At 39.3% G+C, this 13,178-nt stretch overlaps 1 protein-coding gene across 1 annotated transcript in view; it reads right to left on the bottom strand.

Moving 5' to 3' along the window:
• Positions 1-13,178, bottom strand: part of MYBPC1 (myosin binding protein C1) — a 52,834-nt gene that overhangs the window by 11,510 nt on the left and 28,146 nt on the right. Inside the window, exons 17-27 of the mRNA XM_035888965.1 lie at positions 12,727-12,833; positions 11,271-11,404; positions 9,987-10,143; positions 9,233-9,337; positions 8,459-8,647; positions 7,328-7,462; positions 7,177-7,254; positions 3,763-3,831; positions 2,472-2,639; positions 1,912-2,000; positions 396-591 (exon numbers count right to left, since the gene is read on the bottom strand). Of these exons, the coding sequence (XP_035744858.1) occupies positions 396-591; positions 1,912-2,000; positions 2,472-2,639; positions 3,763-3,831; positions 7,177-7,254; positions 7,328-7,462; positions 8,459-8,647; positions 9,233-9,337; positions 9,987-10,143; positions 11,271-11,404; positions 12,727-12,833 (1,427 nt within the window). The remainder of the gene's footprint in view (positions 1-395; positions 592-1,911; positions 2,001-2,471; positions 2,640-3,762; positions 3,832-7,176; positions 7,255-7,327; positions 7,463-8,458; positions 8,648-9,232; positions 9,338-9,986; positions 10,144-11,270; positions 11,405-12,726; positions 12,834-13,178) is intronic.

Here is a 13,178-nt window from a genome sequence, read left to right as displayed (position 1 = left end):
AGATTGGTAAAAATGAAAAGTAAATGTGTTTTCATGTCTGTCTGTCCTACTTTCTTGTACTTTCAACATTTAGGATTTCTTCCACATTACACTTGTGATAAAGTTACTACGAATTTACTGCCATTTCTGGCTATGGATACCACTCAGTGGGAAAAAGCTTGCATCCTGGATAGACAAGAACATGAAAAGCATAACAGTGAGAAGAAGAGACTGACATGTTCCAACAAGCATCTGCCATTGTGTAGGGAGGTTTTCTGAGAGACCACAGTAAGTGGAAGTGGAAAGTTAGCACTGTCAAGAAAGATGCTCTTTGGAATTCTTTGCTTTCCCATAGCCTTGGAATGGCTGGAGTCTGCTTCTCTGCCATGCATTTATTTCTGTTTCTCAAAACATACCAACAATCTGAATATCTATTGTAGCTTTGTCCTCCAAGTTCTCTACTTGCACTTTCATGTTATATTCTCCAGAGTGGCTCCTTTCTGCCTTTCGGATGAAGATGATAGTGTCATTTTCCGTGTTGCGGATGTTGATTTGGTTCTTGTCAATTGGAGAACCATTTTTCTGCCATGATACTTTTGCCCTTGGTCTTCCCTATAAGAAGCCAGGAAACAATTTGTATATGATTTTGCGAGGGAAAAGAGTAGGATAGAAAAGTGGATTATTTCCTATTTTTCCCAAATGGGAAATAAAAACTGTCCTGAAAGAAACAGAGGATTCTTTTAAAAATCATACAGCATTTGAGATGCAATCATATTAATTCACCTAAAATGCAGCTTGCTTGCTTTTTTTTTTCCAGGAGACTGAAAATATTTTCAAATTCTGGTTAAATTGGATAGTTAAATTCCTGGCTAGATAGGACAATTCCTAGTTTTCTAAAAGATAAAAGAAAAAAAAAACCAGAAAATGCAGAATAAAATATTTCACCCTCTGGAAGTGCCTACATTCTCTACACTGCCAGTGAAAGAGGAAAGTGGTTGACTAAACCTCCAGGGATCCCAAACTCTCTTCTTTCATTGCAAAAGCAGTTGGAATAGTTGTTAGGTAGGCTGGATTGACACCTTCTTCTGCCATTTTTATAGGCCCAGTAGTGTCCAATTTAGGTACTTAAATCACAGTGAATTCCACCTGCTTTACCACGGGATTTGCCTTCCAAAGGCAAACAACTTAAAAATGCTGTCTGAAAAGAATAATCTCAAATATTTTTAATGCCTTATCTAAGAGAATAACCATAGAATATTCCTTTAATTTCTCAAAAGCAGTGTATCTTGCAGTGCGTTTCTGATCAAGATTTTATTAGGCTTTTAACAGCCTTGTAGAAGCCGGATTATGCCCACCCACTATCTTTAGGTGTGCAGAGATGAAATAGAAATTAGTTCTGCCATAATTCTTGTATTCAGAAGAATTAGGACCCTGCAGGTAGAGAGGCAGTCACTGTTGTACAAGTTATGGGAATGAAGGTTAACAGGATGCTGTGGGAAAACATGCTTGGAAAGGGCCATATTATAGCTGTGAGCTCTGCTCACTCTTCCCCTCCCTTTTCCTCTCTCAAGACAAGAAAAAGATTAAATACTGCAGTCCCACCCTTGATACCATATCTAACTACTGCTCGTGTAGTCATTTGGCATTGTGCTAGCAATTATCTCACATGTAATATCTACTGGGAGGATTTATAAGTGTCCTTTGGATGACAGATGACAGACCAGTCTGTCTAAGCTAGTTACCCAATTCATTAATTGGCTTAACATCATTTCTTTGAGACATCAGAGCAAAAGCTTTCAAGCACCTGTGTGCTTCTGTGTGCTTCCACATCTTAAGTTAACTCACTGGCCAACCAAAGTTACACAGAAAGAAGTTAAAAAGCAGCCCTATAAGAAAAAGTGGTATTTTCCTGTCAGTGTTTTTAGTTCTTACCTGGAAAGGAATAACGAGATTCACAGTTTCTCCAACTCTTCGAGTATAGGTTTGTTTTAAGTGTCTTGGTAGACGAATCTTTGGTGGTTCTGAAAAAAGCCAAAAGCTCGTGTTTGACGTTTATCTTCTTTTCTGACTTAGGCAGCACTGGTGGGCATCAGTATAAATAGAGAGACTCTGTGGTCTACTATTCTCAGAAGTGGCTAACGAGTGAGGCATCTTAAATTTCTTGGCCCCACAATGTTACATTTGTCCCACCACTAGGTTTTGTAACACCAAATGTTATTATGGTGGTAGGAATAGGTGAGAAACAAAAAAGCAACATCAAGTTCAAGTTCTGCAGAGAAAAAGCCTTGAAAGGCTGAGCAATAAAGGCTCAGAAACGAAACAAATCTAAAGAATTACAAACATTTTTAAAGACGGTTTCATGATTTCTAGCCACTGCACAATAGCTTTGTAAGGCCCTATCAGCAGTTTCCAACAAGTATTAGCCTTAAAAAACCGATCTAAGCATGGCAGCAGGGTGTATTTGTGGGTGAGTGTGGGTAGGAAGATCTTACCTATCACTTCCTTGACTAAAATAGGCTGTGGGTGGTACCTGGGCTCACTTTCACCAGCAGCATTCACAGCTTTTACTCTCACAAGGATTTTCGAGCCAGTCGGCAGGCCGTTGATCGTAAACTTCGTTTTGTCTGTCAGCTCCGGGTTAGCCACGATCCATTCATCAGCTGGTTTAGGGAAAAGAGGAGGGGAGGACGAATCGAAAGAATAGGGAATTATAAATACATCCACTGCACGGGTGAGGAAAATTACAGAACAGTAATAGATTCATTGTATTCTGATGGATACCTCTGCTTTGTTTTTCTAATTATGCTGTAACATGATATTGATTCACTTTAATCATACGTAGGAAAAACATTTCAAACCTTTAAGGGTTTCTGCTGATTATATATTAATATTTAGAGAAACAAATGGTTTTAGAATGTGTCTATCATTTAATTTTCAGAGAGAAAACTGATTAGTCTTTAAATTCAGCTAACAGAAAACAAGGGGGACATAGAGTATATTTCCAAAAGCACTAATTTCTTTAACAGCTTTGTTGGAGAGAAATGGGTTTTACAATTAATTTCAATAATACTACATTTAGATCAATACTGAGTACCCTTGAAACTACCACTGAGACCACAGGGATGAGAGAAGCACAGAATATTTACAAATTGCAATGAAATGCCATCTCTGCTGGTGCCTTTAAAAAAGGAAGGCTGTGTCAGAACTATTCACGTAATGACAGCGTTCTTGGATTTTTTTTTATCCTACCCTGAGGCAGTCTCATGTAATCCACAGAGTGATGGAAACAGCACAGTCTTTCAGAAAAGCTTCAACTACAAATGATACTTTCTTTTCCACCTGTCCTCTAAACAGATCACTTCAAAACTGCTGGCACCTTGACATTTGGAAGTCAGATCTATGCAGTAGCAAGTCAGTATCAATACCTTCACCAATACACGATACAAAGACAGCATTATAATACTGGCACAGAAGACAAGAGAGGTATCATAAGCTAGAGAGCCCTGCAGACATAGCGCGCAATATTGGGGTACATTTTCATAACTGTGGGTCTTACTTTTAGGCATTAAGTTCTCCTTCAAGCTGCTTCTTTCAGCTTCTAGCAGAAGAGGATTGAAATCAATGACTGTTTCCCAAACACCTCCCCCTCCCCTTATACACAGACTACAGCAAATTCTGTAGACTGTTGCCCCTAAAATTCACTCTCAGAAATTTATCTTTACTTTTACGAAGAGAGTTTTTCTTTCATTAAAGAAGATTTATATCCTTTGTTGAATACTGTACCTTCCAGGTTAAAAGGTGGCTCCACCAATTCCTCAGACAGATCTGTCGATATACCTTGTGAGAATCCATCTTTAAAATTAATCAGAGACACCCACTTTCACACAGATGGAGCATTTTGTCAGTGGTTAGCAATTCCTGTTAGTAAGTATGCAAAGATAGATGCTGGGCTTTAAAGATTTAGAGGACCCATATTTAGGGAGACTGCAGGGAGGAAAGAGATGGGAAGAGGGCATCTAGATCAAAGAACAGTTTTGCATGATGCTCACAGGAAAGCTCAAGGATAAAGGAAGAGGAGGAGATAAGGTGGGTTTTTCCTTTGGGCCTGATCACAGCCCTGGAAAGATGAAAAGAAACAGACAAAAGGAACATCTGGAAGTGAGAGAAATGAAACAAAATGATGATGGGAGAAAGTGTAGGAGGAGAAGAAAACACATCATAGAAGAGAGAAGAAATTCAGAGAATTCTGAGTAAGAGAGACAGAAAAAGAGAAGTCTTGGGAAAAAAAACTTGGGGAAACACAGGAAGAGAACACATTTAGCTAAAGGCAACATAGAAAGAAAATTAAAGAAGGCCAAAACCATGGATGGTGACAGATATGATGTAATCGCTAAGGCTTTATTTCCTGGACCAAGCTGTGACTGCCCTGGATTTCCTGGAATCCCAGACTTGGCTATTTTCAGGATAGTAAAAATACTGTTCTAGTATCTGTGCATGGTCCTGGATGGGTACACTGGGAAAGATCTCAGCTGACAGAGACTCTCCAAAGCGCTTATTTACGAGCTATGGAAACAGATCATCTGTGGGTACAATGGCCCCGCAAAGGTGGATAAACATAGTGTCCTAGGGAAAACAAGGGCCAAGCTCATCAGACTACCCTTGAAATGTCAAACAAGAACCAGCAGGAAGCATATACTAGTAGGAATTGATTTTTCCAGTGTCAGCGAGATTTGGTCTACTCCACATCACCACAGCAAGAGGTTCAAGTTGGATATTGTAAACTAGCCCTGGGAAGGGGAGTTCTGTATTCATGTTATTCACACCTATGCAATGCCAGATCCAGATACTCATGATGAGACTCCAGTTCAGTAATATACACAGTGAGCTGTCAAAGGTACTACCATAGTTAAGGAAGACCAAGAGTCCACCATGACAGTCAAGTTATGAGGTTCAGATTAAAGGCAAATACCAGTTTTAGTGAAGCCAAACCAATGCTCAAGGTACATGATTCTTCTAAATTATAATTATATATATAGTTTGTCGTCCTATTTTCAGATTGTGATTTCTCCTAATGATTGCTATGGTAAGGAAGTCTCAAAAAATGCCCTCTTTAAAACTATTTCAGTGACAACGATGAAAGAATGAAGAAGGTAATGACAAATGAGTTTACAAACAGATAACTAAAAAAAAAGGAGAGCAGAATGAATATAGACAGTCATAAAAAGTACCTTGAAATTAAATAGAGTTATTAAACAGTATAGAAGAAATTAGTTTGAGAGAGAACAGGCACTGAAAGGACTGAGAAAAGGAGGCACTGAGATAGTGCAAGAAAGAAAAAAAGGACTGAACATAGAGAAAAGGATGTATGATAACAGGTCTTTTTAAATCAGTATTTTCTACTAAGCTTGCTTCTTCCTAACCATTTTTGTAACATATATACATAAATAATGTCAATTGTGTATATATAGTTGTATATGCATATATAGGAGGAATATATAGATATACATAAACACTCAGAAAGCTATGTAAAATACATTGCACCATTGTATTTTAACTGAGGTGGGTAACAATAAAATGACAGAGTTGACTGCCATTTTGTTGTATCTTCATAAATTTTAAACCTATCTGAAAAAAAAAAGTGAAGAATTTGTTCCATTCAACAGGTATACAATGATTATCTGTGTAATAGTCCTTAAAACATAAATTTGGAACAGTCTTCTGAACACCATTGTTTGCATTAGCATATATATATTTCTTATCCTCTCTTGTCACCTGATTTGGAGATCACGTACTGTAATCTCAAGGGTTTTATGACAGTCACATATTAGAAACACTTTTCACTTTTCCCCCGCCATCCTAGCAATGCTAAACAGAGCATAATATACAGCATACACTGAAGTCCTCACATTGACAGTGCCCTTTATATTCCCATACATCTTGCCTGTGCAATGGAGGCATTATAGGAATGCTGCATCTTGATGTAAGGCTGCATGCTTACCCGTTCTGACTTGTTCCCACAGGTCCCTCCCCATATACAAGGAAAACCCTTCCTACCATTCCAGCTGTGTCTGCCTTCAGGTGATCTTCTCCAGACCTCTGAGCTTCTTGCAGTCTCTTCCTGCTCCTTACAGATATTCAGCTCAATACTACAAGATGCTGAGTGCTCCTGAGAAAAGCCAGTGGTTCTTCTTCACTCCCTCTCCCACTTGCCTGAGTGAGAGCTGAGGGCACTCTGCTCCTGTGGTATCTGACCACTTTTGTGAACTACTGTTTTCCCAGATTGTCTGAATCTGAAACACGTGACAGCGAGAATGGCAAGTTCTGTCCTCTACCTCTTGTCTCCAGGCTGTGGTCTGCATTCACAAAAAGCTTTCGTTGAAATCAACGCCTTTACGAAAAAAGGTGCCCAACTCATCACTTGGTTTGTGGAGCAGTTAAGAGCAGCAGCTAGTGGAGCTGCAGATAACCATGTCCCTTTTATCCAAACATCTCTGGAGTCCCACTGGTTGACATTTGCACTCCAGGCTATTTGATACTTACCCAGGAGTTGGTGGATTTTGCCTTTTGAAAATAGACTTCATTTGATGCCAGGTCAGAAGAAAATCTACTAAGTTTCTGCTGCTTGATCACCAAAGACTCTTGATTATAAGTCATACATTCTATTTCCCCATTCCTTGTTATTTTACTCTCATAAGTTTATTCAGCCTCTTACATCTTTATTTTTCTCCTTCAGTTCTGTATAGATTTATGTCTTAGATGGACATGGTTAAAGATCTGGTATGTAACTACACTGAAACGTTGGAGAAATTCAATATCCAGACATGAACTTTGCATGCCTAGATAACTTCTACAGCCAGCTATTGGAGAGGCTGTCAGTCCTCAGTATTGGGAACTGGCACTTGAAGTGGCCAATTAGTAATATGTCAAGATAGGGATTACCACACTGAGGACCTCCTGTCCTTAAAACCCAGCCAACCTACACATATTTTGGACCACACTTATAGCCATTCATTATTTCCTATTCATTCATCCATCTACTCTTCACTGCATCGACTCTTCCTTTAGCTCAAAAAACAGGATAGTGATTGACACGGTACTTGATACCCTACAACAGATTATATGGTTTTTGATTTGGATTTCAGATCAAATGTAGGGTGGGTTGAGCTAGAATCAATGGGTGGGATCTGGAATACAAACCAAAAGAAGCCTGAACACCCTGCTGCTTGAGGTTTTCTGACTGGTTAGTCTCTGCGTTAAAATGAGAGCACCTGTTACCTGTAGAGAAAAAATGGAGAAAATCTCACCTACTTTCACTATGAGTAACACAACCACAGTCGTTGTCACTTACTTCCTTCAAAGCAGTACTCTACAACATAGCCATCTAACCCTGCTGCTCCGATGTGGTCTGGTGGCCTCCATTTCATGGTAACTGAGGTATCAGTCACTCCATCCACTGCCAGGAGAGTTGGTGGACTGGTAACAGCTGAAGAAAGCAGGCAGCGGGGAGAAGGCAGAAAACTGTGTTACAATTAAAGGTTTACATTTATGGCGTGTATTCCTCTAATTTAACATCATAGGTGACAGGCTAAATCCTGCCTATCTGGCATTTCCAATCATTCTTGGCATGTCTTTCCCAATTAGGACCAAACTAGGAGAAGCAGGTATCTCATCCTGTATCTGCTCACAGCCTGGCCCCGAGTTAAATTCCTCCTGCTGAGGACAAAGGGCGGTGGAAGGTAGAGCAGAGAAGTCGTGAGTAGCATATTCTACAACAGCAGGTATTTTCTGGCCAGAGGAGAGCACGCTGTAGCAATAACAGCCACCTTCTTCCTCCTCTGCTTCATGGGGGTGCCGCTGAACAAGGTGCCTTTTATTTTACAGGGACTTGTGATTGTTACAATAGTTTGAAAAATCTGTTTCTTTATATGAAAAGGCCACCAAATTAGTCTGTCATTAGGTGAGTGACAAGGCCCTCTAGCTGTTACATTAATATAAAGCAGTACATTAATATAAAGCAGCAAGAGGACATGTAGAACAGTGTAAAATATGACCTAGCCTTATCTGGATTGTCTGCAAAAGGACATTGAAAATATGCGACCGCTTTCTGCAAAAAACCACCGAGGCTGTAATCCATCTTTTTCAATTCTGTACATTGCCCATAGTTTGACTCTGTTGACTCAGGAAGTACCAATGATATATAAAAACATGGAACTATTAATTCTGGTCCTTAAAACATATTGGCTCACCTATAGCACCATTGTAGTGCACCATTTTTCTGCCTATACATCCTTGTTTCTTATTTATAAACAACTATAAATCCTTTGGGGATAGACATATAATTTATGCAGCACCTAATAAAGACACATCCCAAGCAACACAAGGGTAACAAGAACTACAGTTACATAATTAGATGACTGTAATAATGTATCAAGGATAATTTTCTACATGCATACCTATCCCTATGCTCTTGTTTACTTACCTAAGGGGACAAAGGACTTGGAAGGCATACTTGGTTTGGACATGCCTATTGCATTAACAGCAAATACACGGACTTCATAAGCAACACCTTCAATCATCTTCTTTGGCTCAAAAGTTGTTTCTTTACACAATTCAAAATTCAACCTCATCCACCTGGAGCTTTGTTTCTTTTTCCTTTCAATGAAATATCCTATTGACCAAACAAAACTGTGTTACAGTAATTGGTGGCATAAAGCTCAATAGTGAGAGGTCTGTTCTTTGACTGGACAATAGTATTTTTCCTGGATACACCTCAGTATCTCCTTCTAGCGTGGTTTAGGGGTTATTGTCATATTTTCCCTATTGCAAACTATGTGATAGTCATCTATTTGGCTTTCGTGGCCACGCACGAGCTTTTTTTGGACTTCATTTACAGCACCGTTGGACTTAGTTCAGAGTGAGAAGGGCCTGATTCTGCTGGCCTCTGGGCCCCTCTGACTTTACTCTCGGTTCAGTGTATTAGAAGATATTCCAATTTACTCAGTAAACTTTCTGAAATCCCTGGTAACATTCAAACAGGCTAGCTGTTCAAAGTTTGATATTATAAGAGGTTGTCTTTCAAGTAGGGGGATAGATAAAGTGGCAACATACGAAATGACAAATCTCAACGCATTAGAAAAACTCAGAGTGCAACTCTGCAGGGCCTGAGCTAAACTCTGATCCTATAGTGTCCGTTATTTGGGGTTTGTTTCTTTTGTCTATATCAGAGCATCACGACAAAAAAAAAAGTATGTACCTAAGATGGGGGATCCACCGTCATTTGCCGGAGGTTCCCAGGTCATAACACACCAGTCTTCACCCACCTCAGTCACATTTGGCGCCTGAGGAGGATCAGGGACATCTGTTGTAAACAAAGTAAATATTATTAAAAAATAAATCTTTCCTTTTTTTTGCATAGGTTGAAATAAGAAAATGTTAAATACGAAACAGATCTGAGTAGTTTTTGAAGTGCAACAGGAGTTCCTAATGAGGAGAGAGAGAGAAAGAAGGTCTTTGTGGATCCTGGCAGGTGGTTAGGAAGGGACAAGTGCCAAGCTCTTCAGCACAGCCAAGACACTTGAGGGGCACTTGAGGACATGTGGTAAGACGGCGCCCACAGCCACACGGCAAATGGAGAACAGAGTGTTAAGGGCAGTCTGAGGCAACTGCACAAGTTTGGCCCTTGCAGCGTGAGGTGGCAGTGGGGTGATACTTAACCCCTACTTAAATCCCATGCTAAGCTCCTGTGTCCTTCAGTAACACTGGACCTTAGTATCTTTGTACCTCAATTCCACATCTGAAAATGGGGAAAAAAGGGGAAATGGAAGCTTTCTGAGAATATACAACAGTTTGGTAGCTAGGGAGGACAGCATGTACAGAAGAGACTCTTCAGACAGAGGAAGAATTTGTGTCTTGTTGGGGAGCAGAAAAGTAGGGTTCTTCAAGGACCATTTATTGAAAAGGGCTGCGATAAAAGACGTGGCTCATGTGCACTGTTCCACATAACTTACCAACCACTTTAATGTTGATTAGAGCTGTGTCCTCTCCAGCCTCATTCTTTAACGTTATTCTGAAAGGACCTGAATCTTCCCTCTCAGCTGTATCAATGACCAGACAGCTGCTGTCTGGGTATGTTTCTGCCCGTATTCTTCCACTATCTGTGATCCACTGGGAATGAAAGTAAGCAGAGAGAAAAGTCTTATTTTCTGGATTTGAGAATCAAAATGCTCAAAAATCAAAATCTAAATGCAGTACAGGACACTTCAGCAAAAATACTAAAGTGACTGTAGGAAAAAACACGCTAAAGCTCAGAATTTCAGTCACCTAATGATCACAAAACCCAACAAAATAACTGAGAGACAAATAAATAACTTGAAAATAGAGTAACCATTTAGTACTTAGTTCAGACATTACATCTCAAAGGAAGAGGTACTAGGCTTACTTGTCCTGTGAGCAAGAACATGCTTTTGTCTACACTACTTGTCATTAATTTGATGGAAAGAGAGTAGTGGATTCTCCCAAAAGTTGGATGTAAATGTAATTTGTTCAGTTTAAAGGTTGGAGTGATTGAAATGGTCAGTAGTTTGTCCTCATAGATTTCAAATGCTTTCACATATTTTGGAGTAAGAGCTCTCCTAGAGTAATTCCCTATTTGGACAAGTCCATAGTGGTGATACTACAATTAATATTTAAAAAAATAGTAGTCAGACATTTGACCAGGTCGGTCTGAGGAATCCAGCAATGATAACATGTTCCAGCTTCCACACACCACAGTGAAAATTTAAATGTGAAAAGTGTCTTTTTGGTATTACACAGCCAGGGATTGATCTGTGCAAAGTTTTTCATTAAGACACCAATTGCCCAGCCTATTGTTTCATTCGAGACTTGACATTCTGTCAGAATTTATCATTCATTTTCCAAAACCATACCGTGGCTTCCTGTCAAAACCTGGCAGCCATTCTGGGCAGTATGTACAGAAGAAGTAGACATTTGGCAGATTTTCAGTAGTTTTCTTCTGCATCTCATATGTCCTTCTCCTTTACAATTTATTTATAGAAAAAAACATATTTTTTTCCTTCATTAATTCCAGCCTTTCCTCAAAAAGACCCAAAAGATACTAAATAATATTTATTGATTTTACTCTTCATTTTTGAGCAATGAGAGTTTTTTAGATAAAATGCATCTCCTCCTTATTTTCTGCCATTAAAATCAATGCCTTCACAAGGCTAAAGGTTATTTTTTTGAAGTAAAAGGCCCCTTGTTAAGCTTAAGAAACACGTATAATGACAATGTACCTTGTCCCCTCTGCTCCACATGACTTTTGGAGTTGGCTCGCCAGTGATGGGGATCTCAAGTCGTAGCTTGCTTCCTGCCACTACTGTCACGGTGTTACCTTCCCCAAGACCATCCAGGTGGAGTTTAGGAGGATCTGAAAAAGGAGAGATTGTCCAAATTTGCCCTGTGGCTGCCACACTGAGAGTTCAGTGACCTGGTACAGGGCTGGAACATAGACAAATATGCTCTGTTTTCTGTTTTCCTGGTATTTTGGTATTTTTAGTAAATTTTTTTTTTTGTTTGGAAGAAAATTTGTGAAGAAATTTTTTTTTTTAAAGTAGATCATAGTACCACAGAAATCTTGGAACAGTAGGACTATAAAAAAAAAAAAAATCTGTCTTCCTGAGGCAGAATGATCCATATTTAGGTAACTTCTGAGAGACATTTCCTCTAAGTAGCTCTTGAGAATTTCCATTGCAGGTTTTCTTCAAAGCATGGAGTTATCACCCTTCAGACATCACTGTTTCCCTCTCCATTCTCCCTAAACCTTTCTAACACAGGCAATAGGATGAGGGGAAATGGCCTCAAGTTGCACCAGGGCAGGTTTGGGTTGGACATTAGGAAAAATTTTTCACCCAAAGGGTTGTTAAGCATTGGAACGGGCTGCCTAGGGAAGTGGTTGAGTCACCATCCTTGGAGGTATTTAGAAGATGGGCAGATGAGGTGCTTAGGGAGACGGTTTAGTGGTGGGATGGTAGGGTTAGGTTAATGGTTGGACTTGATCTTAAAGGTCTTTTCCAACCTAAACAATTCTATGATTCTATGAACACAGATATCCCACTCCTTTCAGCTTCAATTACAAGCCATATTTTCTAAAACTCTGGGCATTTATATTGCTGTCCTTTTGACTTCCAAGTCACTGGTTCCAATTAAAAGGCAGTGAGGTATTGTGGGAAGAGCCAATGCCTTGTTTTATTTTTGTTTGAATGACTGGCGTCATTAACAAGCTGAGTTTTGCTGAGTGAATAAAAACTGACCAGAAACATTTCACTCTCTAGATATCTTTTGATGTATTTAGGGAATATGTACCTACTTTACTAATCTTTTACCAAACCAAATCATATTTTGAAATGTCAGCAAGCCAGTTCTTCAAAGAAGACAACACTGTACATCTGAAAAGAGGATAGCAACAGCTGTTTTACACAAACTCTTAGGAGTGGTTTAGGTTTAGGGTTTCAACATCAAGAAGCCTTCCATGGGAGCTCCCCCGGGCTTGTAAACTACGAGCAGATCCTGAGTGCAGGCAAAGAGCTCTCTGACTAACACACTTTGACAAAGCAGCCGCTCTGGTTTCTGTGGTAGATGCCTGCTCAGAGGAAACAAACTGATTGTAATCAAGGATATTTCACATTGAATTTAATTTCCAAAGGTCAGATAAAGAGATGTTATATATAAGTCATTGTGCTGTATACTTACCCACAACATGTACTTTGCATGGAATATTAATATTATAGGCATCTGGTACAAACATGTATTCACCCTCATCATCAACAGCAGAGCTTGCTATGACAAATCTGTGGATTCTGTAAAAAATTGAAAAAGAAATCAATGTAAATAATTTCTGAAGACTGCTTGAAGCTATAAGGAAAATTCTGTGAAAAGTTTAGGAGATCTGTGCAAGTGTGTAAAATTACTGACTAAAAACCTTTCGCTGGCTGCTTAGTGGTATTTTAGCTGATTAAATACTTTGTGATTTGTATAAAATATCATTGAGGCAACCACCAGATAACATAACCAGTTCTAATATTTTTTGCTTGAACGGAGAATCAGAAAAATACAGGAGTGAAATCTTGACACAGGGATTCTGTGCTGCTGCCATTAGATCGCAAGTTGGTTGTTCAAGAAGAAATCTTCAGGCCATCCCATTG

This window comes from Egretta garzetta, unplaced genomic scaffold (genome assembly GCF_000687185.1).
Source record: "Egretta garzetta isolate BGI_Z169 unplaced genomic scaffold, ASM68718v1 scaffold321, whole genome shotgun sequence".
NCBI lineage: Eukaryota > Metazoa > Chordata > Aves > Pelecaniformes > Ardeidae > Egretta > Egretta garzetta.
The sequence above is the reverse complement of the archived record's forward strand: the minus strand, read 5'-3'. Positions and strand labels throughout refer to the sequence as shown.